The sequence below is a fragment of the Citrus clementina genome, unplaced genomic scaffold (genome assembly GCF_000493195.1).
Source record: "Citrus clementina cultivar Clemenules unplaced genomic scaffold, Citrus_clementina_v1.0 scaffold_9, whole genome shotgun sequence".
In the NCBI taxonomy this organism is placed as follows: domain Eukaryota; kingdom Viridiplantae; phylum Streptophyta; class Magnoliopsida; order Sapindales; family Rutaceae; genus Citrus; species Citrus x clementina.
Genome location: NW_006261964.1, coordinates 29613062 through 29636577, shown reverse-complemented (window position 1 = coordinate 29636577; position 23516 = coordinate 29613062). Strand labels below are relative to the sequence as shown.

The window sequence follows — 23516 nt, the reverse complement described above, 5'->3', positions numbered from 1 at the left end:
TGAAAACCAGACTGTCCGCTGGATTATTGTTCGTCAGGTTGATGATGAGTTGATCATACGAATCTGGTAGACTTTGAAGTAGAAGCTCTGCACGTTCATTTTCCTCTATTTTATGACCCAACGTTGTGAGTTGTGAAAATAAAGTTTTTAAGGTGTTGATATGGTCCGTCGCCATTGTAGATTCCGCCATTTGAAGAGTATAGAGTTTTCTCTTCGAGAAAATTTTGTTGTGTAGTGACTTGGCCTCGTACAATTTTGTAATAGTATATCATATTTCCTTCGTTGTCTTTTTCTCCTCTACACTGGATAACATCCCGTCTGCAAGTGCTAAGTGTAGATCAGCAATTGCATTGCCGTCCATCTCATTCCACTTGTCATCATCAGTTATCTCCATGGGCCTTTCTCCAATTACTGCTAAGCAATTATTTTTCCTTAAAATTGCCCTCATCTTCATTTTCCACAATGAAAAATTATTTCCGTTGAACTTCTCAATTTCATACTTTGCCACCATTTTATTAATAAATACCGCACACAAGCTAGTGTACCACCGTGAATAGTTGTGAGTATGTGTGAGAATGTACACCAAGAAAGTTCTTAGAAAAGACTAGAGGGGTCACAATGGTCCTACTTAAAACCCAGACTCCTTAGGCTCTTATTGCATTTGTGACATAACTTTCTTAGACATGTACAAAACCACACAATTGCTCTACTCACACCACTATTCCCTGCTTTGCACCATAAAATTCTTGGATCGCTCCCATCGTTTATCGTGAATAGTATCGTATATATGAACAGTGTGGTATACGTGAACAGTACCCGACTCTAAAAAAAAAAAACAACCAATAGCTCTTATACCACTGTTAGTAAATTGATGGGTATAGCAGATATGCAACTAAAGTGAAATTGAGAAATAATGAGACACATAATCACACAGGGACACTAGAAATTACGTGATTCATCTTTTAGCCTACGTCCACGGGCGAAAACAGAAGGAAAATATTTTACTAGTGAAAATGAGTTACAAGTATTGTAGTATTTTATCTCATTACCCAAAATCTCAATACACCCAAACTCTCAAATCATTAGACTCTTAAATCGCTCTCTAAATAAAGAAAAAGGAATTGAAGAATTCGATGATTAAAATGAGGGAAACGCCCCTTTATTTATAGCAATCAAATGGCTATTGTGCACTATTATTTTATTATTTATTATTATTTTATTAATTTTTTTTTCTTCTTCCCTATACGGCGCGGCACCATTTTTTTTCTTCCTTCTTTTTCTTTTTCTTCTTCCTCTTTTGTCTTCTTTCCTTTTGCTTTTGCGGTGGGGTGTTGACACAAATTAAGATACTAAATTTGTGCTTTGATATTTTCTTTTTATTTATTAAAATCTTCTATAAATCAAAGATATTACATCTGCGGTATAAAATTTTTCCAAATAATTTGATACAATATTCTTTTCTTAATTTTAACGGTATCTACTCTATACAATTCACCAATTCGGGTATAGGATAAAAGAGTAAAAAAAAATGTTATTATTACTTTTACTTGAACCTAATAATGTTATTGATCAAAGAAATTTGAAATCTTTTGAAAATTAACCTTCATGTTGATAATGGGTGTCCAATGCATAGCGATAATATAAGAGTACTATATATATATATAAAATTAAAAGAACAATAAAAAATAAAGATGCTTTTATTACTACCATTTCAAGCCGCGAATCCATACAAAGCAAAAATTCTTTAACAATTCAATCACATGTATCCGACCTGCATTACGAGCTGCAGTTGATACATAATGAAGGTATGTCGAAAGGGAAGCTTTGTACTGCCTCACATTATTATATATATATAAAGTCTATTTCAGTCGGTACAAGATCAAATGATAAAGAGAATCCTGATCCTATTAGTGATGTTTCTTTTTAATGCCACGATAAATGCGCGATGGGATGCTTTGTTCATTTCTAAAGAAATTACCAGGATCCACCTTAGTTTTGACATCAACCAACCTGTAGAAATTGTTCTTGAAATATTTTTTCCCCCAAATACTGGCTTCTTTGACGCTTGTGTAATTATTACCATAATTATTTCTTCCAATTTCTATATCCTTGCAGTTAAAATATGTAGCTCGAGGATTTTTGGTAACATAGGGAGTCATGTACTCATAGAGCTTTCTGTCCAATTCAAGTACCTTTTGGGATTCTTCTCCATCACTCCATGCCGCAAAGTACATCATGTGGAATTTGTTAGTTCTATGCGGGAACGCGATTTCTGTCTCAGGGATCTCATTCAATCTTCCACCATAAGGAAATGAAATCACGTAAATATTGTGCCCCCCTTCTTCATAGAGAATCTCATACATCCCTTCCAAAACTTCAACAGGAATAGGCTCCCTCACATAGTCAGATTTTGCTTTCAGGTAGTATTTGGTGTAATTAACCCTATCAAGCAATAGTTCCAAATTCTTGGATGCTCTTATTTCGAATGCAAAATGGTAGACGGTAGATTCAACCCAGCTCATTTCTTGGCAATCTTCTTTCACCAAACCAAGTTCAGGGAATCTCTCCTGCATCAGTGGAAGCAGCCTATCAACCCCACCAAGATACACGGCTGAGAATGTTGCCACCAACGCCCTCTTTCCTTTCTGTGATTGAAGGCCAGCACTGATGACTAATTCTTTCGGAAGATCATACGCAATCTGCTGCCATTTGTGATGGATCTGTGATGCATTTTGTTCCAAGGTCTTTTGAACAGTGAATACAGTCACAATTGATGGAACATCGACTAGGTTTACTTTCCATGCAACAAGGACTCCAAAGCTAGCTGCTCCACCTCCTCGAATGGCCCAAAAAAGATCTTCTCCCATTGATTTTCTGTCAAGAATCCTGCCATTGACGTCGACCAAGTGAGCGTCAATTACTTGGTCAGCACCAAGACCATACTTACGCATTATGTAACCAAACCCTCCACCACTTAAATGTCCACCAACCGCTACAGTGGGGCAAATTCCTGCCGGAAAAGCAAGATTTTTGCTCTTCTCAGAAATTTTATAGTAAAGTTCCCCAAGGGTGGCACCGGCTCCAACCCATGCTGTTTTCGCTTCTGCATCAACGTCGATTTGACTGAAATTTATCATATCAATCATCACAAATGGAACTTCAGAAAGATAAGAAAGACCCTCATGATCGTGTCCTCCACTTCGAACTTTAACTAGTAAGTCATGCTTTTGGGCACACTTAAGCACTGCTTGAATTTGGGATACGTCAAATGGCGTCACAATGACTTGAGGTCTCCCGTATTCGGGCGGTTTGTACAGAAGATTTTGTTTCAAAGAATTCAATATTGATATATATGAAGAGTTATTTTGGGTGCAAGTTACTTTAGAAATGAAGGTGCTCTCAGAGTGTACAGAAAGGCACTGAAGAAACTTTTCGTTAGTGTCATGAGCTAGAGCTATCCCATGAAAAAATGATAGTACAAGAACTAAAGTGGATGGGAAAGCTTTAGTGATTTGAGGCTTCATTTTGGTTTGTGTAATTTGATGTGAGGAGCCAAAGAAATTAATCCCTTATTTATACTATCGATCCAACAACTCTCTCTTGGATTAAACTGATTTTAGAAATGAGGTGTGCGGTGTATGATAGTTGAATAATAATGCTTATTTATAGTTTTATGTTATAATCATGATCAAGTACAATTATGATTACATCAATGGGAGTTCAATTTAGTGGCAAATTCAACGGTCTTACTGGGTGGGCTTTTTGCTGCAATTTTTTTTCCCTTTTTTGGCAACTAGGCGGCTTAGGGCAGAACAGGCTTAAACTAATAATGATATAGCATGAATCATGAAATTCTCGTAATAATGATTAAAAATAATTAGTATAAGTAGCAAATTCCAAAATCGAATAATAAAATATTTGCATATTTGTACTTAATGCCGCTGTGTACGTCTGTTTGCTTCTGTATTTTTCAATTTTGGTAGATTCTTTGTCGTTTTGATAGGCATTTTGATGCCTCTTTTGCGTCTTATATATATAGTAGATTATTGTTTAAAAACATAAACGTATTTTATGACTAAAAACATAAGAATTGGTTGAGTGGGTAAATAAGGGCAACTGATAGATGTATTTAAAATCCATGTATACAAACAAAGAAGGTTCAATTATTTCAATGATCATGCATCCAAAAGATTCCCTGTAATGAAGTCTGTGTCAAACTGATTTTAAAACTTTGACAGTCCAATTTGGTGTTTGTTAAAAATATTTTATAATTATTTTTGGTAAAATTACTCCAATGTACCATAGATTTTAAAAGTAAAAGATGAAATCGATTACAAATAAATATATGTTCTCATATGATGGGGGTCTTGTTCTAGGATTTTCAGGTATTCAAACTAAAAAACTAGCATTTTGGGTGAAGTGACATATCCTCCTTATAAATTTAAGTATTTCTCCTTTACTAGTCAATGTGGAACACAACTCAACAATCTCCCCTCCCGAACGAAACCACCACCAAACTTCGGTCCTTTTGTCCGACACATCTGAGTTATTCCACCACCACATTCCAGCTATTAGGGTCTAGCTTTGATACCAATTGTAGATGGCGACTGATTTACCACATAACAAACAATTTTGGCTGCTTCTCCCTAAAATGAGTTTGATAGGCTAGCAGTCCTCAACATGACTCTTAGCTTTTCTGTAAGAGTTCTATTCATCCGCTCAGCCACTCCATTTTGTTGAGGATTATATGCTACCATGAACTGTCTCTGAATATCTTCTTGCTTACAGTATGCAAAAAACTCGTTGTCTATATACTTTCCATCATTATCTGTCCCTAAACACTTAATCCCTTTCCTGAATTCAAGTTCTATCCGCGCTTTGTATTCCTTGAATAGTGGAAATACATCTGACTTTTTCTTGATTGGTTAAACCTAACATCTCCTAGAATAATCACCAATAAAAGTCACCAAATAATTTGTACCTCCCAGAGACATGTCTGTCGATTCCCAAACATCAGAATGAACCAAGTCTAAAATGCATTTACTTCTTGTGTCTGATTTGTTGAACTTCAATCTATGTTGCTTACTTGTAACACAATACTTGCAAAATGGTAAGTTCATTTATTTGAGTCCTAGAAGCAACTTTTGTTCAGAGAGAATCTTCAAACCTAGTTCCGATATTTGGCCAAGTTTAAGATGCCACATAATTGCCAACTCTTCTCCATTTAATGAAACACATGTATCAATTTCCTATAATGTTTTCCTTTTAATCATGAATAGATAGGCACTGATCTTTTCCCTCTTCATTAACATAAGTACACTTCTGACAATCTTCATGATCACATTTTCCACATGAGTTTTACAGCAAAGACTATCTATTTGTCCCAATGATAATAGATTTTTATATGTGAACAATATTGTATAAGTGAATAGTATCGTATATATGAACAATACTGTATATGTGAACAATATCTGGGCTCTAAAAAATACAACTAATGGCTTTGATACCAATTATTAGGGGGGCTTAGTCTAGGATTTTCATGCATCCAACCCAAAAATTTAGCCTTTTGGGTGGAGTAACCTATCCACCTTATAAACTCAAATATATCTTATTTATTAGTTAATGTAGGATACAACTCAACATCATACAAATTATTATTTTAAAAAAAAATCCCTTTTAATTTTGAGGTTCATCTCAATAGCTATAATAGCAACCATAGTCTCTGATATTATTCCTTGGGTACATACCATAACCATTTAAGTAAGCTAACATCAAACCTATCTTTAAAAACAACACCACAAACTTCAAATCATCTTTTGGTTAAAAGCTAATCAGAACCGAAGAATTATTAGCTAACGGCAATTCAATTACTTATAACCAGAAAAAAAAAATTCATTAAAAACATTCGTAAAAGGAATGAATTTAATTGATGATAAAGGTCACGATGGGGTTTTTACCCAAAGTAGGCAAATTTCAATTATTAGTACATGACAATCAAAACAGACAACACTTAACGTCTTCACGGTCTGATGCGTCTTCGCCATCAGTTGATAGGTGGATTAACAGTAGCAAATTCAAGCAGCTCTTGGTTACGTTCAAATAAAGCCATGTCTTCTGTCCTCAAAGTCACCAATGCTTCAATTCCTTCACCATCTTTTGTGTCGATAAGGAGAAATAAATTCGGAAACACATAATTTGGGAAAGTCACATGCAATGGCTTTCCCCATCCGAATTCAGCTGCTTCATAAAATGGAAATCTAAGAACGCTCGAGAAAGTGAAAAAATCGATCTCGTCCCTTTCCAATTTGTCCTTAATTGACTCTGGAATATTGAAGATACTCTTGGTTTCAAGCAAATTTTGTAAACCGTTTTTGCTAAATTCTGCCTTTGCTTTCCTTAGAATACAAACCAACTCATGTAATTCTATCTCCTTGTCACTCGTTTGGGCAGAAAGATACCCAACATTGTTGCCCACAGAGTTATTGGGTAAGGGTGGCACCACCAGCGTACGCAAGTTCACCGCGTGTACTAACAAAGAGGCTCTTGTAGAGCCACGGGTTGATCCTGACACATCCCTCGCACATTTCCAAATGAGTGCAGTCAAAGCTTCCACACGTGATGGTTTTGGCACGCTTGCACTGGCGACTTTAGCCTTAAGTTCATTTATTTTTGAGGGATCGAATACAAACCTGATCTGTTCACATCTTGAAAGATGTACGGGGAAGGCCACGAAAAATTCACTTGGTGGAAAAATAGATGCTGTGACAAATTCGGGAACCATTATTGCCTTGCTTGACTGAGCACGAGCTGTGGCTGCCCAGATGTTAATGAATGTGGCTAGCGACATTCCATCGATGAGCTTGTGTGAAGAGCTAATTTCGAGTGCCACGCCCCCGCATTTGAAGAATGTAACTTGAACAATTAGTATCGGACCCGTGCTTCCTATTGGGTTTTCTGTGTCAAACGGATGGAATTCCTTGAGTATATTCTGATCAGGTTTTTGTAGATATTCGGACAAAAGACGATTTGCTCGAGCTTCGATATATTCAACCCCGTCGTCATTACATTCAATTGAGACCTCGTCTTTGATTTTTCCAGCAAATGGGTAGAATTGTGCGAGAGTCTCGGATAAGGATGACTTGAGACGTTGGGATATTCTTTCAGTTTTAGCATCGAGATCACCGTCGTCTTCATCATTTGCTTTGTAGAGGAAAATATTGCTTATGTACACCGGAAGAGCGATCTGGTCGAGAATGGAGAGTTGAAAATTTCTTAGCTGATGAGGAGTTGGGAAAGAAGGTTTGATGGTTTCTTTTGACAGTATCTCGACTTCTACTGCCCCACTCATTTTCCTGTCCAATAGAGCATCAAAATTTAAATGCCAAATGAGGTTTATTCGGAAAATTTAATGTCTGGTGTAATTTGAAACTCACTATTCACTTCAAACAACATATATAATCTAATCTGATTTAGGAAAATTCAATGTTATTCGGAAACTATAGCACCTCCATTGTGTATTATCGTTTGTACAACAATCAGAAAGCTTACAAAATATGAAGCCTCAATAACAAATGTACATTTCCTCACTGTAATTTTAAATAAAATTAGATGCAATAATTTTTATTCGATTTAATCCGTTCAAGAGTGTAGAGATGATCGATTATCAAAGTTTGACCTGCATGAGTAGTATCCTATAGACAGTGAACTACAGTAAAATAACAAATAAACCTCTAGTAACAAATCAAAGTAAAATAACAAATAAACCTGTATTAACAAATCAATCAGAAAGCTTTCCGAAAAAATAGTATAGAAATCATTGAAAAAGAAGGGAAAAGAAAATCTGATCAATAAAGGGAAAGAAAAAAAAATAGAGGCAATATTAATACTTACTTAATACTCGCTGTATACGGCTATTAGCTATCAATTGCTTGGCGAGACTTCTAGTCGACTGATATGCATGGTGCAGGTAGCTTCCTCGGTATTTAAGATCAAGTAAGTTTTGCTGCCGGCCTAAGCAAAAGGACAAGTACTTGTGCCTATTATAGCCAATAACCATTAAAAGAACATAAAGAATTAATTTTATGACTAAAAACATAATTATGTCGTTGAGTGGTTGTCGATAAATGCAAGCTTAAAATGATGTATATATTTTTAGAGTAATGCTACGTTTATGTTTACAAAGTGGGGAAATGAAGTTTCTATATATATTCTAAATGATATGGCTTTTTACTTTTGTGAACTTATCTCATAAATGATAATATAAATAAAGTACTACAACCAATCACATATACAACAAGAATTAAATATTGGTGAGTGCATATTACGTGGGATACAAGAATATTCAACTTTATAAATATATCATTACTCATATTTTCCAAACCATATATAGCTAGAAAAAAACACAAAAATTTTCTTATAATAAATTTTTTTATTTAATTAGAAAAAAGAAAAAGCCTTTTATTGTCTTTGGAAAGATTGTTGCTTCACTTTTGTTCAAATGTCATTGCTCTTTTAAAAAATTCAAATACATTAGTAGTTTTTACAAACAGTTAATTATTTTTTCCTTTTATTTTTAATTGTCAATTTTATTCGAAAAAAAATTTGTGTCGCTAGGTTCCTTGACCATGCTTGCACGTTATAAGGTTGCCTTAACAAAACATTAACAAGATTATTTTAGCCTCATAACAACAAAGGGCTAAATTTCCTACAAAATTATTCAAACTTTCACAAAATAAACAACCAAATATACTGTTATCTTTTGGGCAGCTATTTTATTGATGCCGCAGCATCATAGAAATTTCCTACAACGAAATTTGATATAAATAAAAAGAAAATTAAATTTTAAAGGCCTAAACAGCAGAATTTGTTCAGAATCCAAATTCTGAAATTAATAGCGTAGTAGAGAAAGAGAGAAATTAATGTCTATTTTGGAATTATTTTTCTTTTATTTTGTACCCAACTATATGTATATGTATATTAGCTAATGCTATTATTTTATGGAGCAAAATTTCTCTCTCTCGAACATAAACACAAGTAGACACAGGCACCCAGCTGAATATATGCACCGGCTAGCCATTGGCAACCTGATCATAGAGAAACGAAATAAAGAGAAGAAAATAAAGTAAAGACCTCGATCATTGTTCATTGCCCCCTGATTAGTATTTATAGTTAGAATAGAATGTCCAATAGCATGATACGTGTGTGTGTGTGTGTCTATAGATATATAATGTTGGGCACTAAGCCCCGCCGGCATACCGAAAATTTAAATCAAACCGTTGGATTTAACTAGAATGAATCTAACGGTTGATATTTTATATTAAATGAAAATAGAAAAAGAAAGGAAACTTGAGATGCCGGTTCTCAAAGGAAAACCCCTAAATTTCTCTCATTCTTTCTTTTTTTTCCCTCCCTCTCTCTCACCAATCAACTTTCTTCTCTCTCTCAAAAGAGAAATCCCTAAAATTTCTTCCCACTTTCATGCAACATGAAATTTACATATAAAAAAGTTACATCAAACATGGAACAAGTGAAGTTAAACATACAATGGCATACATTAAAAATGAGTGCAATGTAAACATGCAATAGAGTTTATGAAACATGTGAATGATGATGTCAAACATGATATATAGACGTCAAATATAAAATGAGTGGGAAACCCTTCATTTTTTGGCTTTATCTAAGGACATACAATAATTGAAATAAAAAATGCAGCATGTGATGTAAACATGAAACATAAAATTTACATGTAAAAAAGTTACGTCAAACATGCGACAAGTGAAGTTAAACATGTAATACCATATATTAAACTCGAGTGCGATGTAAACATGCAATAGAGTACGTGAAACATGTGACCAATGATGTTAAACATGCAACATGGACATCAAACATGAAATAAGGGGAAAATAATCATGTTTTGGATTTATTTAAGATATTAAATAATAAAATTGAAATAAGTAATAATATACATAAAAATTTTGACGTTTAATATGAGACATCGCATTTAAAAATATATAAGTAAATTTTTATCTTTTATTTTATAAACTTTTAATTTTTTCTCTTAATTTTGATAACATTTCATTTTTCTTACATTTTCTATTTATTTATTTTTTCACAATTTGTTAATTAATATATATAATTTTTAATTTAATATTTAATATTATTAAAAAAAGACAAGCGGTTTTCAACAAGTGTCTGGCTGCCACGATTGGGCTCTCAAAATGTCCAGCAGGCAGCAGTGAAGCCGCACCCCTGAAAGGAGCTAATCATGTGCAAGACTCTAAATATAACACGCTATTAATACAATTTGATTCAATAATAGGGATATAAGTACTTATTTATTAAATTTTGTAGCTTATTTAAGAAAATTAAAAACATGCAATGACTAAAATTAAAAACGCACATGCTTATGCCTGACCAATTAAATTCTACTTCCATGACTTAACCAACTCGGCAACTGCTATACGAGATGAACCGCCTTCACTGTGCAACCTGTGCTTCACTTTTTAAAGGGTTAATTAACTTTGGGTGACGCATGTTTTAACAAATTTTAAAAAGGTGACATATATTTTTAAAATATTATGCGGGTGACAAACGGTTAACTTTACCGTTAACTTTAATATAAACAGTAAATTAATTATAAAATAATATTTTTGCCCCTAGAATTAATTATAAAATGATGTTTTTGCCCCTATAATAGCTACAAAATGACATTTCTATTCCTGCAATTAGTTACAAAATATATTTTTGCCCTTACTCAATTACTTTTATTTTTAAATAGAAAAATCATAAAATTAATACAAATCTTAAACAAATTCAAAACAATAATAAATAAACCAATCAAAATGTAAAGAGATAAGAGAAGAGAGATTCAAATATAAAGATTTTTAAGTGGTTCGGCCAACCCCGCCTACGTCCACGCCTCCAAGCTCACCGGACTTAAAGATTCCACTATTCAAACCTCCATGGATTCAAGAATTTTTACAATTGACTTCACATGTGTCAATCAACCTTTACAATAAGAGATTATCCCAAATCTCTTAACTCTAGTGTTTCCCACACTCACACTTTCTCAAATACAAGATTTTTCTCACACACAATCTATATGTTTACAAATATATGCCCAACGTGTGATTTAAAGAATGAATGAACAAATTAAAGCTCAAGAAATATTGTATTCTCAATAATATGCTCTCTGGTATTCGTTGGATTCACTTTGATTTGAATCTAATGCTGCCTTTTTTATAGTTGGAGTTAAAAACTATCAATTATGACTTTCTGCACAAAGTCGGATCGCCGCTAAATCTTATCGGATTACCGTTTTGACTTGAGCAAGTGATTGTTGTGCCAAAATTCAAATTGTCAAATCGCCGTTTTCCAGAAATCAGATCGCCGCTAGTTTCCAGGAATTAAACTCCAATTCTATTCGATGTCAGTTAGCCGTTATATCCCAAACAGTTAGTTATTTGCTACAGTGATTGCTACAGTAAAATTATTTTTTAAAATTATAATTTTACCTTAAAACTTTATATAATTATACTATATCTCAAATCTTCATAAAAACTTTAAAAATAGATCCATTTTCAGAGTTTGAAAACAATACTTACTGATTTCTAAAACTTTTTGAAATTATAATATGATCCAAAACTTTATAAAATATTTCCAATAGGTGCCATTGGCCAGTTGATCTCCATGGTCGAACTAAGGCAAGCTCACACCCACTCACCAACCTTCACTTTCTATCCACATAATCATCTTCACCCCACCGCACAACGCAGTCTCCACCGACGAATGTGTTACTAAAGTGTCAGAAACAATCCCTTGCTGTGGCGGTGCCAGAAAGCTAATCGGGGGGTACAAAACTATTGCCTCCACTGAGCTGGGTGCTTGTGTCTGGAGCAAAATTCGGCTACGCAATATGATATCAATAACAATTGACTGCATTGTTTTTGGCAGACTTCCATAGAAGCTAGGTGTGGTTTATTAAAGAGTACTCATGTTTAGATACCATAAAATAAGATATTCCTCGTACTACAATGACGTCAAATCTGTTACAATAATATTTTAATTTGTATGTAGTAAGATGTCATTTTCGTTTTTTAAAAATTGAAAGAAAGACCACATCGAGGACAACGAGCCGCATTCTTTTTCTTTTTTTATTTTTGAAAAAGAAAAAGCAACAACTCTGAAAGCATCCTAAAATCCAGTAAGAAAATAGCAAACTCAAAAGGGCAGGCCAAAAAATACTCTTTGAAAATGTGACTACATTAACGTCATATATGTGTGTAATAGAAGAATCTAGATGTGATATAATTTTTTAATTCATGTAAGTTTTGACATGTTGTTGGGTATTTTTAATTTTTATCTAATTATAATACTAAGGAGGCAATGAACGATGATTGAGATGTTTACTTTATTTTCTTCTCTGTATTTCGTCTCCTATGAACAGGAGGCAGATGGCTGGCGCATTCAGCTGGGTCTCAGGAACTCCCGAAACATTTCTTTGGGTTCCTCTATGATGCTGTAAATTTTTTTACAGCATCAATAATGTATTAATTCTGAACCATTAGATCTAATCAATGGTATACAATATTTGTACTAAAAAAATAATTTAAAAATAATGGTAACCGTTCAAGTGGATAGATAATTTTTGTAAAATAATTGTAACCACCCTTAGAGTTTGAAACAATTTCACTTAAATAGTATATTTTATTTAAAATTACTTTTCAGCCCTCCTTTAAATTTGTAATATGATAATTTCTTTTAAATAAATCTTCCAAAATCAGTTACCATTAAGTATAAAATATAATATCAAGTAGGTTATTTAACACAAAGTCTTGTAATAATTTGTATTGTATGAATTTAATTACAAACCACTAATACCTAAACAATAATGATAATAGAAAGCATTGCAATAAACGATTTTATATGTGTTTTATTAATAACACTATATGAGTCACAACAAATGAGAAATATTTTATTCACCAATTATTATTGAAAAATATATATATTTCTATATAACTATAGAGTGAGAAATATTTTTATTTAAATTTTTATCAAAAAATTAAACTATTTATTTCATGCAATTCAATGGTGGAGGATATAACATTATGAAATGGTGCTTTGACTTTCAATATCAACCATTAGACTATAAGATATTAGTGGCTCAAATATTGTACCAAAATTTTAAGTTAAAGTATCACAAACCATATCTTTATAATGGAAATATAAAAACATACAATGATTTTTTTCCTCATTTTGTCCATTAAATATTATTTGATGTAATATTTATTTATTGTCACTATTAATTATCATAATAAAAGTAATGACTCTTCGTAGCATATAAATTTTATAATTACTATCAAAGAATAACAATAAAATAATCTTTCATGATTCATAAACTAAAGTTAATTAGAAATATGTGTTATATTTAACTTTTATGAAATTAACAAAGTGACATTTGAAAATAAAATGAAAACAAGCTTGTGAAAGTTAAATTTTATAAGGCTGAGATAATTTCCTACCATGTCAATAAAAATCTAAAAATATAAATGATTTTCTTTCACTTTTGTTCCCACGTAAATATTATTGAAGGCAATATTTTATTTATTGTCACTATTAACTATCATAACAAAAGTAATGACTCGTCATAACATAAAATTTTATAATTACAATAAAATGATATCAATAAAATAATCTTTCACGATTCATAAACTAAAGCTCATTAGGAATATATATTCAATTTAACTTTTATGAAATTAACAAAGTGATATTTGAAAAAAAAATGAAAATATATAAGCTTATAAAACTTAAAACTCCTACCATGTAAGGATATTAACTATAAGATAAATATAAAGTTAAGAAAATAAGTATGTTAAATGGGTATTAAAAATAATACATACTTCATGATCAATTATATAATGACCCTTAGTATTATATAAAATAATGAGTATTTTAATATACGATATTAAATTTTATTAAAACATGTGTGATCAAGTAATTTTTATGTTGCAAGCAATCTCAACAATGAGTTTATTGATGTAACTATGACATTTACTTAAATATATGTACTTAGTTGTGTTATTTATTAGTGTTATATCATATATAAATTTTGTAATTGCAACTTATTTATTTAATTTGTGTTAAATAACCTACCATTATATTTTATACTTAATGAAAATAGATTTTGGAAGATTTATTTAAAAAAGATTACCACATTTCAAATTTAAAGGGGGAAATATGCTATTTAAGTGAAATTGTTTCAAACTCTAAGGGTGGTCATAGTTATTTTACAAACTTCTCCACCCCTTACACGTTTGTTAACCGTTTACCATTATTATTATTATTATTATTATTTTGCCTACAAATATTGTGTACCATTGATTAAATCCAATGGTGCACAATTAAAAACATTATTAATGCTGTAAAAAAATTACAGCATCATAGAGGAACCCTTCTTATAATTGAGTACAAAACGCAACTATTTAGATATTGGAAAAGTATGTTGACAAAAAAATTAATTTACAAAATTTTGACCCAAAAAAAAATGAAAGAAATTGAAATATTTTGACAAAAAATAAGTTGATCGACTTGATATTTAATATTTTTATGTCTTTATCAAAATTTTGTAACCTAACTTTTTTTTATATTAATGTAGCATTATTAATATATTTTTATTTATTTATTTATTAATATATTGTTGTTTCTTTTTGAAGATTGATAATATATACCATAAATTGTCCCATACGATTGATATTAAAAAAGAAACAACAATATTTATAGATTTTCATAAATTTTGTACTTTTTTTTACTGTTGATGCAGCACAGTAGCATAAATTTAACGTTCAAATATTCCGTTTGACTCTTGAGAATACTAAAATAAAAGAACTATGTTAATTCACGTTGATTTAAGAGAATATCGGGAATTCTTAGAAGTTAAGGCCAGTGGCGAAGCTAAGAGTTGGCTAACTCGAGCTACAACCCGGGTTAGCTTTTTGGAAAAAAAAAACAATTAACTATAATTTATGAATTTGTCTTCATTAATACTTATAAAAAAATTAATAGCTCACCCCAAAATATGTTGCTAGCTTCGCCACTAGTTAAGGCTTCGTTGATTCCACAGAATAACAAGAACTAATTAAATTAAAAAATTCACATGGAGCTTTAGAAATTGAGAATATTATTGAACTTAAATTTATAATTTATTCTAACAAATAATCAAGACTTACTTGTAAAGTTACAAAAGACACTTATTTATGATCTCTAAGACTTATCCTAATTTGAGTAGAAAATTTATTTTAACAAGATTTATACCTAAATTAGGAGTATAACTCAAATACGCAATGAATAAACGAAAAAACTCTAAATAGAAAATCAAATTAAAATAGAATACAAATTAATTAAACTATTTCTAAATATTATAAATTTCAGTGAATTCTTCAATTTCTTAGGCTGCATCAACTGTCAAGTGAAAAAACAAAAACCATCCAAAAATCAATTTTGGAAGTGATAACATGCAAGACTCTCTAAATATAGCACACCTTATATGCAATTTTATTCAATGAGTAGAGATGGCAACAGGATGATTTGGGTCAGGATTTGTCTTATGTTATATAGCCCGGTATCAATTCTAAAAAGTAGCTGGAATTTCGATAGGACCTCCAATGTCGCGACTGTAGGTGAAATTTTTCAAATCCCAGGGAACAAATCATTCTTCAATCAAATGTCCAACGCATTTTATCGGATAATAATTGAATATTGGGTTCGATAATGATGGAGCATCACCAATATAGAGCAGTTTCTAGGACCATTGAATGTAGGTTTTTACAGTTATTTTAAATTCAGCCACGTGTATCCGACGATTCTGGAGGCTACCTACGTTATAACTGCTCCAACGTGGCAGCTGTCTTGAATATCTGCCGCTCGCCGCTGGTCAAAAGATACCCCCATCGAACTCACCACCAGAGAAGAAAAAATATATGAAGTTTGAAATTACTGATTGTGCTTTTATTTTTGTAGTATTATATACAATACAATCAAAGTTTAATACAAAAAAAATGAAAGAAATGAAAATATTTTGACAAAAAATAAGTTGATCGACTTGATATTTAATCTTTTTATGTCTTTATCAAACTTTTGTAACCTAACTTTTTTTTATATTAATGTAGCATTATTAATATATTTTTATTTATTTACTTATATATTGTTGTTTCTTTTTGAAGATTGATAATATATACCATAAATTGTCCCATACGATTGATATTAAAAAAGAAACAACAATATTTATAGATTTTCATAAATTTTGTACTTTTTTTTACTGTTGATGCAGCACAGTAGCATAAATTTAACGTTCAAATACTCCGTTTGACTTTTGAAAATACCAAAATAAAGGAACTATGTTAATTTATGTTGATTTAAGAGAATATCAGAAACTCCTAGAAGTTAAGGGTGCGTTTGGTAACATTTTTTATATGTTATTTTCTGTTTTTTGAAAAAGAAACTATATAAAATTTGTTTGGTGGGCTCATTCTTTAAGAAAACGCTACAGTATTGAAAAACAAATAATTTTTGTTCTTTAAACTTTACAAAGAAAATTAGAGAACGCCATTTTGGTGTTCTTCAATTTTCATTCTCTATTGAGAGTGTGAATGGGCCCACTATTTGACTTTATGACCACTTTTCGCAATGCATACGTGGGTCCAACCAGAAATATATCAACAAAAGAAAATTATGTTTATTTAGTATCTCAACTGAATCATCCATTTTATTTTTTTAATATATTATTTTAAAATGAAAAATGATAACACTTTTCTAAATATTGTTGAAAATATATTAATAAAAAATTTACATCCTCCTAACCAATATTAACAAATATATAAAAATAAGAAAGTAATTTTATATTGTTCAAATATTATTATGTTATAAATAAAATTTATTTACATCATTATAATGCAATATTATTTTAAAACACACAAAAGGAAATTTTAAAATAAAAAATAAAATACAATTAATCATGATTTTTAATTAAAAAATTTATAGCATAATATATTTTTTCGCTTTGCTATATTGCATTATGCTATTTTAGACGATTTAATTTCATATTTTATTCTTTAAAATGACATTTAGAATAATAGAAGACATTTTTAAATAAAATAATTACACTTAATGATAATAACTCCCACAAAAACTATAGTACAACTATTAAAATTTATTAAATAATAAATAATTATTTACTCTCTCTCACTGTCCTCACTTTTTCAAACAAACAACCAAACACGTTTTTATTGTTTTCATTTTTTATCTACTATTTTAAAATAAACTACCAAATGCATTTTAACTTTTAAAAACATCACATCAAAAATATCATTTTCCTTCTCCAAATAAGGATAAAAAACACCAATTAAAAAACAATATCAAACGCACCATAAGATTCTGTTGATTCCGCAGAATACCGATAACCAATTAAATTCAAAAACTCACACAGAGCTTTAGAAACTGAGAATATTATTGAACTTAAATCTATAGTTTATTCTAACAAATAATCAAAGACTTACTTGTAAAGCTACAAAAGACACTTATTTATGATCTCTATGACTTATCCTAATTTGAGTAGAAAAGTTATTTTAACAAGGCTTATATCTAAATTAGGAGTATAACTCAAATAAGAAATGATAAAACTCTAAATAAAAAATCAAATTAAAATAAAATACAAATTAATTAAATTATTTCTAAATATTATAAAATTTCAGTGAATTCTTCGATTTCTTACGCTGCATCAACTGTCAAGTGAAAAAACAAAAACGATCCAAAAATCAAATTTGGAAGTGATAACATGCAAGACTCTCTAAATATAGAACATCTTAAATGCAATTTTATTCAATGAGTAAGGATTTGTCTTGTGTTATAAAGCCGGGTATCAATTTTAAAAAGTAGCTGGAATTTCGATAGACCTCGAATGTCGCAACTGTGGGTAATAATTAAAGAAAATTTTCAAATCCCTGGGAACAAATCATTCTTCAATCAAATGCCCAACCCATTTTATCGCATAATAATTGAATATTGGGTTCAACAATGTTGGAGCATTACTAATATAGAGCAGTTTTCAGAATCAATAGATGCACATTATTACAATTATTTTAAATTCAGCCACATGCAACCAACGGTTCTAGAGGTTGCTCTACGTTAGTGCTGCTCTAATGTAACAGCTGCCTTGAATATCTGTCGCTTGCCGCTGGTCAAAAGATACCCCATTAGACTCAGAACTCACCGCCAGGGAAGAAAAACTTATCAGACTGGGTCATTAAATAATTGATATGGCTTGAGAACTCGCAGGATTCATGGGCCATAATAATTCCTTTCACGTTAATTTTTATTTTGTCTTCCACTCCTCTATTTATATTTTATGATACAGTCACATACTCTTGTACAAATTTATTTTGTACAAACTAACGTAGTATTAATTCATTGATTGAATAAAAATATAAAATAATAAAAACAAATCATGTGGGCCAAGTGATATTTAATTCAACCAATCTTATCATGCCATATCAATTTGTACAAAATAAATTTGTACAAGAGTTTATGACTATATCATTATTCTAATTAAAATATGAGTAATGATATAGTCACAAACTCTTGTACAAACTTATTTTGTACAAACTGATGTGGCATTAATTCATTGGTTGAATTAAATATCACTTGGCCCATATAATTTATTTCTATTATTTTATATTTTGATTCAACTAATGAATTAATGACACATCAGTTTGTACAAAAGTTTGTGGCTATATCATCACTCTTTTAATTATAGGCTGGTTGATAGCAGTACCTATTTAAAATAATAATAATAATAAGGGGTGGCCGACTTTTTAAATGGAAAGTGATTTGTTAAATTAAATTTGCATCATGTTGGATGTACTTGGAGCAAACCCTACTGTTATTTTAGCTATGGGAGCCCCAGGTTGCGCAGGTGGTCAATTGAGGCCTACTTCTGTGCTTTCACAATTACAATTTAAGCAAATTGCATGCTACATTCCAACGCAGAGAAAGATTAGTCCAACTCAAATGGAAATTTTACGGAATTACACATCAATGAAATGATTCCAGGTCATTCCCACTTTCAGTACTATTTCAGGGCACTTTCGAGGCACCAAAGTTCATCACCGGAACAGATTAGTTGCAATGCACACAAAATCACCACAAATGGAAGTGCGTACTTTTAAAAAGATGCAAGCATGTAATTGATCAAAGCCACTAACACGAAGATCATTTCTTTCTAACAAAGCCCTACCAAAAGTAATGTGCACAAAGTTCACTGATTAACAGAACGTATCTGCACAAGACATTCTTAATTGGAGCTGGATGCCTGCTAAGGAGGAAGATGAACAAGCCTCCATCTGAAGAGATTGTACTTTTGTGGCCAAGAATGAGTATAGACTGCCAGAAAATGCCACATTTATGCCATAAATGAGAAAAGTCTTGCTGATGAACCCTAGCATTAACAGTATGAAATAGTTATTTGAGAAAGAACACTACCTTGAACATCTATGCAATTGTTCTTACATACTGATCAAGTGATGTATTAAATAGCTCACTCCTGCACAACAATTACAAGCATATCAGTCCTCTATTGAAAGCCTGGAAGTTATAAGAATTAATAAACTGCATTACTTGTTCTTAAAGCATGTCTGAATATAGAGTGAATTAATCTGCTACCAACAAGAACATGAGTTAGATGTCCAGCTGCAATGGCTATTAATTCTTACTGATGAATAAACCGTGAAAGCCTAAGTTGTTATTAGCAGCACTCTGTCCTATGCATCGCATTCAATATAGTATCCATGAGTATGTGGGTGTGGGCACGCATTTGTTTATGTGGGTTTGCTTATCTTTGTAATTATTCATGTTGACGGTATAGACCACCTACTTGTGCTCAATAATATTCATACATGCAACATTGATCAAGATGATAGATCCATGATGCAAAAAGAAAAGAACCAGGTAGACACCAGTCATTGTCAATTTAAATCAATGCTACTAGTTACCTGATAGGAGTTCCTGGAGCATATAATGGATTCTTGACAACATATTCAACATACAAGTTGTATATGTACTTTAGGGACTCACGTAGATCACCAGTCCTGGGATGAGTGACCAAGATAATCTACACAAAAGGAAAGCATGTGGAATGAAAATGTCTACTTGTAGCATGCGGCAAACAGTAATATAACATTTTTCTTGTTGAACAAGTTCAGGAAGGAGGTAAAAAGGGTGCAAATTCAAGAAAATAATGTGACAAAAGTATATGACAGTAAGGTGTTATCCGTGGCACCACTACATTGTCAATTGGCAATCTATGATAATATTCTAATAAAATCGGCCATGCAAACTAACTAAATCCATACATGGTCAAACTCTTCAATCAGATCTACTAACCAAACCACAACAATAAATTGAAGAATAAAATCACTGCCTAAATCAACAAATATACGCTCTTTTCGATGTTGTGTGAGGACAGCTTGTTCATTTGAAACGAATATCATTTCCATGTAAGTGATTCCCCCATCTATAAAAGTGCACACAATTTCTTCTTCTAGACAATATAAAAAGAAGAAGCTTCACTAAATAGAGTAAATATAGGAATCATCTCCTTGATTGTTAAAACCCCAGGATGTGAAACTTACAAGCTAAATCAACAATTCCAGAAGTACTAGGCAAAGCATGCCCAAGATCAAGGAAATTCCACTGAACCACCTAAGCATTAGTATCCTAGCAATTATCATCTCAATCATATTAATGGATTGTTTGGCTACCAAGGTTCTCATATCAATTCCTCCATTGAAATTCTAGAAGTCAAAGAATGATCAATAATTGCAAAATTTCACAGTCAAGTCTGATACCTAATTTGGATGCCTCGCTGATTTCAAAGAAAATATTGATCTGTTCAGGTTTTTAGTCTGTCAGAAGTTTGAAGTTTGTTTAAACATGATAATTATTATTGTGGTCATGGTCCCTATGCTATTTGATACAGGATGAAGTTTAGCCAAGAGTCAAAGAGAAGCATTGCTTGTTTGAAAGAGAATATTACGAAACGTATAACAGATTGTGATATGTGCATAAGCCAGTACAAGGGATCTTATATCAAATAACTGTTATCTGCTAGCAGGTTGCTAACACCAGTGATCTTGCGAATGCTTCCTCTAATCAACGGACCAGTCTTCTCTATGGATCAGTTGGAGTGGCACTGATTGTATCATTCCACTTGGTCTTGGGTTCGAGAAAATTGGTGCCTATTGCAACACCCCTTTAAAAACATTCACCATTTATCAATTTTAAGCCAACTGAAAAATTAACATCTGATACACCCTCTATCTCTAACTAATTTCAAGCCTCAAAATGCAACTTAATATTTAGTGTATAGGTGAATCATAACTGAGATATTTCAGTTGAAAAACAACAAACATATCAATGGAAGCTTTCTTTCAAATCAACAACTAAGCATGTCTCTATGGTATAATGATAAATACTCTACACATTCCGACTAACCTTGATTCCAGATGGACTTTCCATGAAACTAAGTTTGTATGTATTAGTACGAAAACTGTGAAATGAACAACCTTGGCCTGATAATTGGGGCACCCCCAAGTTTCCTTTCTCTGCACTGCACAAATAAAATAATCAAATGATTACTGCAATGAAACCATATAAACATTACATAAAAGTTGATAGCCAAGACTTGATCTCAAATCTTGTATAATTAAAATGCAGAAGTCTCTTAATTCCCAAACCTATTGTTCACCTCTTAGAGAATTCATCAGCTAAGTCAACTGTTTACCAAGATTTATCATAATTCACTCCAAAAGACATCAATAAGAACCCCCATGAGTTACAACATACATGGGAATCATCTAACGAACCTCAACAAAACACCATTCTATCAATCTAGAAGTGAAATTATACCTTCAGAAGCAAAATATCATGAATTGATGAACAAAAGAATATCCAAACAACATATACTATCATGAAAATTGCATTCGTTTGTGCATCATGTGGAATAGATAGTAAATTCACAATGTTGTTCGTTTCATCTGAACCAAGTCCCTTGAGCACAATAAAACCAACTTTCAGCAATCATAGCTCTACAATTCTAACAAAATATTTCTTCGTATTCCGAAAATAAAAATTTAGCAGAACTAAGTATTCAATCTCTAATTTTTCAAAACAAAGACCTCCAAAACCATCCAATTCAAATTCCAAATCGAATTTCAAAACTAAGCCTGCTATGAACCAATACACTTTGGCTCTCGAAACTTCATATTGAAATTGATAAATGTGAAAATGAAAATGAAGCATATACTTAGTGGGATCCATTTTGGCAGTCAAGGACTTGAGGGAGAAGAGAAGACCAAACATGAGCTTGTGGTCTTGTTGAGCGTTGAGAGTGTGAAGAAGGCGATTCCATTCCCTGTAAAGCAAACAAACGCCATTCCTATTGAACACGTACATCATGTGGGCATTGTTACCGGACGCCGTTGGCACCGGCGGTGATGGACTGATCTCTGACCCTCCAAAGAACTGCATTTTCTTTTTCCTATTCAATTAATTCAAATCAAATTTTGAGTGATCACGCCGCAAGTCGAGAAATACACAGAGAAAAAAAAAAAAAAAAAAGAAATCTCTGTGTGTACTATCATAATTTTTTTTAAAAAATAAAAGCTCCGTTCGTATCTATTTTAGCTAATTTAGAACTTATGGTAATTGTTTAGGATCTGAGAATCAGAAACCACTAATAATATAGCTAGTAAGAGTGCTAAGCTGAGGGAGTTCATTGGGAGAATTTTTTTAAATTAAAAAAAAATGAGGTAAATAAACGAAAGTTCGTCCATTTTCTTTTGTTTTCCTGAGAATTCTCTACAACCAAACAGATTATAGCGTCAATTACTAAGCAAGAACAGAGAGACATACCTGCGAAGAGTAGATTGAATTTGAAACGAAGAATTGAGAGGAGGGCTCGAAATCAAGTGGAAGTTAGATCGTCTTGTAAATTTATAATGTTCCCAAACAGCGTCGTTTTTAATAAGTTAGTGATAATCTAATAAAATAAAATATGGATTAATAATTTCTGTTCATATCAAAACTCTTAGGACCCAAAAAATTATCACCAAAACAATCATTTCACAGTAGTTTTAGTATTTTTTTTTCCCGGTTGGCACTTTTTTTATTTATTTAGTATTTGCTTTTCGAAACTTTTCTTTTTGTAGTTTGCAAGACATTGGAACTTTTATGAATTATGTTCAGGGTGATTGGGTCAAGTCCTAGTTTTAGTATAGTGTTTCAGTAATAAACTCTGTTTATAAAGAAAACTTTAAACCAATTTTACAACATTTTAAAACAGGCTTTTTCAAGAATTGAGGTGGAGCTATCAGTACCCTTCAAAAGTTCTTGTAAAACCCCTGTACCTTGAATTTATATTTTTAACCTTAATTAAATTAACAATTCATCTCTATAGACTCTAATCTATT

At 31.7% G+C, this 23516-nt stretch overlaps 3 protein-coding genes across 3 annotated transcripts; all 3 read right to left on the bottom strand.

Moving 5' to 3' along the window:
• Positions 1–1907: 1907 nt before the first annotated feature.
• Positions 1908–3524, bottom strand: LOC18031786 (tetrahydrocannabinolic acid synthase). Its single transcript, XM_024188768.1, has one exon. It carries the CDS (start codon positions 3522–3524, stop codon positions 1908–1910), a length of 1617 nt encoding a protein of 538 aa, XP_024044536.1.
• A 2519-nt stretch (positions 3525–6043) lies between these two features.
• LOC18031630 (BAHD acyltransferase At5g47980) lies at positions 6044–7348 on the bottom strand. The gene has a single exon (XM_006422001.1). The coding sequence runs from the start codon at positions 7346–7348 to the stop codon at positions 6044–6046; it is 1305 nt and encodes a 434-aa protein (XP_006422064.1).
• Positions 7349–19208: 11860 nt separating this feature from the next.
• LOC18032904 (trafficking protein particle complex subunit 1) lies at positions 19209–23200 on the bottom strand. Its single transcript, XM_006422000.2, has 6 exons — positions 22960–23200; positions 22352–22585; positions 21541–21655; positions 20040–20158; positions 19531–19591; positions 19209–19431 (listed from the first exon to the last, which is right to left on the bottom strand). The coding sequence occupies exons 2-5, from the start codon at positions 22573–22575 to the stop codon at positions 19540–19542; spliced, it is 510 nt and encodes a 169-aa protein (XP_006422063.1). The 5' UTR covers positions 22576–22585; positions 22960–23200; the 3' UTR covers positions 19209–19431; positions 19531–19539.
• Between the last annotated feature and the right edge of the window lie 316 nt (positions 23201–23516).

Bases quoted from the DNA above. Each gene is read 5' to 3' on its own strand.
- LOC18031786 (XM_024188768.1), bottom strand. From the start codon at position 3,524: ATGAAGCCTCAAATCACTAAAGCTTTCCCATCCACTTTAGTTCTTGTA.
- LOC18031630 (XM_006422001.1), bottom strand. From the start codon at position 7,348: ATGAGTGGGGCAGTAGAAGTCGAGATACTGTCAAAAGAAACCATCAAA.
- LOC18032904 (XM_006422000.2), bottom strand. From the start codon at position 22,575: ATGCAGTTCTTTGGAGGGTCAGAGATCAGTCCATCACCGCCGGTGCCA. The intron at 21,656-22,351 runs GTATATGCTTCA...TTATTTGTGCAG, and splicing joins GCCAAAATGGATCCCACTAA to TGCAGAGAAAGGAAACTTGG. The intron at 19,592-20,039 runs GTAACTAGTAGC...ATTGTTGTGCAG, and splicing joins GCTCCAGGAACTCCTATCAG to GAGTGAGCTATTTAATACAT.